The sequence below is a fragment of the Parasteatoda tepidariorum genome, chromosome 7, assembly GCF_043381705.1.
Source record: "Parasteatoda tepidariorum isolate YZ-2023 chromosome 7, CAS_Ptep_4.0, whole genome shotgun sequence".
Lineage (NCBI taxonomy): Eukaryota > Metazoa > Arthropoda > Arachnida > Araneae > Theridiidae > Parasteatoda > Parasteatoda tepidariorum.
In genome coordinates this window covers 31,328,888-31,334,495 of record NC_092210.1, presented here as the reverse complement: position 1 = coordinate 31,334,495, position 5,608 = coordinate 31,328,888, and the positions used below count along the sequence as shown (strand labels likewise).

The 5,608-nt window shown below is 30.5% G+C and overlaps 1 protein-coding gene across 3 annotated transcripts in view; it reads right to left on the bottom strand.

Annotated features, from left to right (window-relative positions):
* Positions 1–4,852: 4,852 nt before the first annotated feature.
* The window catches only part of LOC107457084 (prostatic acid phosphatase-like), a 24,107-nt gene continuing 23,351 nt past the window's right edge, over positions 4,853–5,608 (bottom strand). For all 3 annotated transcript variants that reach the window (XM_016075145.3, XM_071183246.1, XM_071183247.1), the window contains one exon: positions 4,853–4,961. In XM_016075145.3, coding sequence (XP_015930631.1) covers positions 4,929–4,961 — 33 coding nt within the window. In that variant the 3' untranslated portion in view covers positions 4,853–4,928. The remainder of the gene's footprint in view (positions 4,962–5,608) is intronic.

Sequence of the window (5,608 nt, the reverse complement as noted above, 5' to 3'; positions counted from 1 at the left end):
GGGTACAAAGATCTGGAGAAAATATCCTTCCAAATCTTAGTCAAAATTGAGAAAGTGGCCACATGAATGAGTGGTGCACTGCCACCTATCCGGGGCTTATGAGTCAAGACATACTTTCAGCATCTAAATTATGATCGAAAAGTTCTACAAAAGAGTGCGTACGTACCAACTGAAATGTAGCAACTATTTACCTGATTCCATAGTATAACTCTATACTATGCACAATTTGAATCAACAAAAATTTACAATTTTTGATTAAAATACAGCCTTTTCGTTCAAAATTACTTCTTTTGAGACATTGTGGAAATTAAAGTGCTTATGCTTTCAGTTTTCTTTTAAATTAATCAGCCCTCGATTACTTTTCATTTTTTAGTTGTAATGATTTAACAATCACATCATTGTTATATTTGCAACCTATATTTTTAACATCATACCCTATATAGTATTCTAAATGAGCGAATATTTGAATTTTTCAATTAGCAAAGATATACTGAATATTGTAGAGACAAATTAAATGGCCCAATTGTCAAACTAAAAAAAAATTATGTGTACGTTTTACTAAAACTTTTCAGCTGTTCTCAATCAAAATTCTGAGACTATGTGCAGCTCTCTAAAACTCATCAAGCTCAAAAATCTAACAAACAATACCATCCATCAAGTTTCAGCAATTAGGAGTGGAGCGCTTGCAGATGGTAAATGACATGTGACTTGAGGAAAAGGGGTGGCGAAAGTCTACTTTAGCAGATCGCGTGCAGACAAGCTATTACGGAACCGTTCAACTTCTTAATAAATAATCGTTTGCGTGTGTTCCTGGAACAGTAGGTATAATTCCATTTTCGCCTTCTGTGGATATTAACTCTGTGTTTGTTACAGAGTTGTTGGCGACATTAGCTGAAAAAATTATACAAAATATTCTGTTTCGTTAATTTTTATGCAAGTATATAAGAGGCAAATAATGAAAGGTTTTACAAGTAGGTTATTTCTCTTCCGTGTAATTTACTAATTTGGAGAGGTGTAATTTATGTGACAGGCACGAATTATGACCAAACGTTTATGTATTTTTTTTTTAGACTAAAATATAATTATTCTAGTTTCATTTTCTTTTTGCTAGTAAGACATTTATCTCGGCAGTTTTTATTTCTAAGAAACAATTAAAGGCATAGTTAAATATTGCATAATACTCTATTGATGGATATTCTTACATTTTATATGTTTTGCTACTACACTGTTAGAAATTTCTCGGAAAAATGGTTAAATAACAATCTATTTAATTGTTATTCTACCATATTGAAACAAATGGCCATAAATAGGATAGTATTAAAACTAAAAACAGTGGGGGAAAAAACCGTTTATTAACTACTTTCATCTTATATGAGTAAACAATCAGAATTTTATTGTACCAACAAGGCCCACCTAATGAATCCTCTTCAGTTCCTTGCAGCTATGTACATCTTTCGAGAGGGCTAATCTACCAATTTCATGTCTGAAAGAATGGGGGTTCAAGTCCCGGCATTGACATCACAATATATCCTCCATTCATTCAACACACGAGCTGTTTCCAGTGTCTTGCATTTCTTCGATTGGCTACTCTGGACTATTGGAATGTGAAACTATCGTTCTATAGCAACACAGAAATGGATGACACAAAAAGTATATATATATATATANAAATGGACTATATATATGTATATATGTATATATTATGATACTTTGAAAACGAAAAAAATAAATAAATAAAATTAAAACTTGATTTTAATTTTATTTATTTATTTTTTTCATTTTCATGATTTAATTAACTGATTGATTTTAATTAGCTTAATTTTTTAGTTGACCTTTGATGACCTTTTCAGCCCATTAAATTTAAACTCAGCATCTGCATTTTTCTGGGCTCAGCGCGTGGAATTTTGATAGTACAAGTAAAAGGTCAGGGGGATAGAGCGTTCTCCTATCCCCTGCCGTCATCTCTTCGCCGGCTAATCTCTTTGCCGCCAGACCAACCGTGGGAGGTTTTCGTTGATTTCTTCTTCATGTAACGTAAATGCATGTTAGTTCCTTGAAAAAGTTGTCAAAAACTTCCCATACTTGATCCATGAATTCCATTGTCTTCAGGATTAGATTCAGGATAACAAGGCTACGGAGTTGAATTTTAAACAGATTACAGATTTATTCTACCTGGCCTATATCTTGGCATTTAATGGGGGAATACAGTAACTTTTTCACTACTTTTAATATTGATCTTAAAATGATATAAAAAGTCATGTTATTATTCTTAATAAACAATATATATAATGAAATAAAGAAATGACTCTCTAATTTCTCTTTATAAACAATGTATATAGGGAAATAAAGAAATGATTCTCTATTTATCCTTTATAAATAATGTATTTAAAAATAAGGATATTACTCTCTATAAGCAATGTCACGGAAAACATAAATAAATGACTTTCTAATACTCTTTATAAACAATATATGAAAAGTGAAAATGAAATTATCTAAATGCTCTTTATAGCAATGAACCCCCCCCCCCAAAATGACTCTCTAATTAGTTTTTATAAACAATACATCTGAAGAATTAAATAAATGACTAATTACTCTTCATGAACAACGTAACTAAAGAAATAAAGAAATGCCTCTTTATAATATATGAAACGAAATTAAGAAATGACTGTCATTTTATTATTTATTAACAATGTATCTAACAAAAATAAAGAAATGACGGTCAATTTATTATTTATTAACAAAGTATCTAAAAAAATAAAGAAATGACGGTCAATTTATTATTTATCAACAATGTATCTGAAAGAAGTAAGGAAATCACTATCAATTCATTATTTATTAAGAATGTATGTAAAAAAATAAAGAAATGGCGGTCAATTCATTATTTATTAACAAAGTATCTAAAAAACAAAGAAATGACTCTATAAATACTGGTTTTAGGCAGTATATCTCAAAAAAAAAAAAAAAAATGGGAAAAGTTTTCGCATTTCTTTCTTAAATCCAACTGACGTAGAAAACGTGAAAGTCCATCACTCAATCAACATGTCAGGATTGGTACAGCAAGATGACCTAAACATACTTTTTTTCTTCCTTGCACAGGTGAAGGTAAAACGAACGATCTGCCAGACCACTAATACAATGATTACCGACAATTGCATTACGCGTTTCTGCTTGCAATTCCATTAATGTCCCCAGTGGACGCTGGCGCACGTGTCCAACTGCAATTGTCACCACTTCCTGTACCGCTAATGGACTTCGCGACCAAAGAACGTGGACTGGTCACGTCATGGGATCTACGCATTAGGCCAAAGTGACCAGTGATTGATCATCATGTTGCCTAATTGTAAAGGTCGTGGTCATTTTTGTTTGTCTAAGTAGTAAACACTAATATCTAAAATGCCAAATAAAGCAGATCAAAATATTTGGAGGAAAGTTCATTTCTAATCGGGCAGATTTAATTTTATGCCTTTGCTAATTCAAGGAAAAGAAAATTATAGGTATAACTAATCAAATAAAACAAAATTTTATGTCTGTACTAATTCGTTGTTCAAAACTTGTTATCAATTTAAGTATTATAGTAAATAAGTCAGTTTTCTTTTCACAAATGTAACACAAATCAATTTTTTTTGTATTACTTTAAATTAAGTTTATTACCGATGCTTACACTAAGTAAAAGTTCAAAACGACAATGTATGTTTTTTTTTCCATGATGGGGAAAGTTTTGATTTGTCAGCGATGTTACAATGTCTTATTTTTGGTGAATTTATTCAGAATAAAAAGTATCTGGATAACTATTATTCGTTGACTAGGAATGAAATTTTTCTTAAAGGTATTAGTAAATATCACGCTATTTATTGCTTTGCATTAAAAAAAAATTTGTTAGTATTATATAACCTTTATTTGTGCTTGAAAAAATAAAACATTATTGATCATTAAGTTAGCAATCATTTGCACTCGTAAAGTAGTAACCATTTCACAGTTAATTGTTAAATGCTTCAATACTTGTGTGGCTTTTTTTTAATTTCTAAGTTTAGAAACAGTTGGATTTTTATTGATCTGAAAGTGTTATTTTTTACTCGGTCATTTGACGCATAAGTAATTTCTGCTCTCATTATAGATTAATTTTATTTCATCTTTTTTTCTAATTAAGAGTTAAATTAATCTTTTAATATTAAAGATATTCATGTTAATATGTACTTACAAACGATGTGTTCATGTAACGATGTGTTCAAAAACGAGTATTCAAGTTATTTGCAAAAGCAATTAGAAATGTAATTTTTTTTAAGGCGTCACTTTAAAAATGTAATTTTGTGCTTTTTAAAAGACTAAAAATATTTTTAGCATCTGCACTCACAGAAAAATGTGTTCGATGTTAACATTGGGTCATTAGCTCATTTTACCGAGAAAATATTCTAAATCTAACCATGCTTTTGTGCAGGTTGAACTTCAATGCAGTGTAATCTAATTTCATAGAGATTAATATGTTTAATTATCTGGTGTAACATCATATTTCGATTGCAGAAAATTTACTCCAAATATCATACGAATATTGAATAAAATTAAGTTATTCATGTAACTATATTCAAGTAACTAGTTATTCATGTATCTATAAAATATATATATATATATATCTTAATGTCTAAGTCTTGTAATTTGGAAAAATAAAAAGACTTAATTTTTTTTTGTTAAGTATAAAGTGGTTAAAAACTTTTAATATACTTGCTTGCGTATAAAAAGTATGGAATTACCAATTACTTATACCTCTCATACCTGGTCTTTTGAGTCATATTTTCTAACAGTTACTACAAAATTTGAAGATAAATAAACAAATAAAAATCAGGAAGAAATAAGAGCATAAAGTTAAGTATTACTTAATTAATAATTAAGAAATCATCGATTATATTCACAAACATTTTAATTTGTAGAAGTAATCAAACCACTAGTGATGTTGATAATGGTTGAAACTGAAAAAAAAGAAGGAAAAAAACATATTGGAATAAATTTTATTTTGCATAAAGATGGATAAAAGAAAATTTAGTTTTACTTTAAAATATTTCATAGGAAAAATTGTTATAGTAGTTACAAACATGCAGATAAAAAAAGACTAAAAAGGTGAAGACCAAATCCAAGTCGATGGGACTTTTTATTTAAAAGTTATATTTGTTTTAAATTCTAATATAATAAAAAATTACGATTGATTGCCATTACATTATGACCACCCACCATTTGTAGCAATGGGCTCGCCCAGGTTTTCATGGTTTCTCGTCCAGGAACAATGTTTTCATGGGGCACATTAGGACCCATCATCCTCATAGAACAATCCCTGACGTCTGCAGACCAGGCTCACCCATTCGTCATGTCTTGGCCCCCAAATTCACCTGACCTTAATCCAATAGAGCATTTGTGGTCCTACTTGGAAAACTAAATTCGTGCTGCCACGCTACCCCCTCGCAATGTGAGGCAATTGTAGGACCAGTTGGTGAGCGCCTGGTACCAGATACCTCAGAATACCTATCAGCACCTTGTGGAATCAATGCCACGGCGGGTGCTAGCAGTTTTGAGGGCTAAAGGTGGTCCTACATGTTATTAGCAGGGTGGTCATAATGTAATG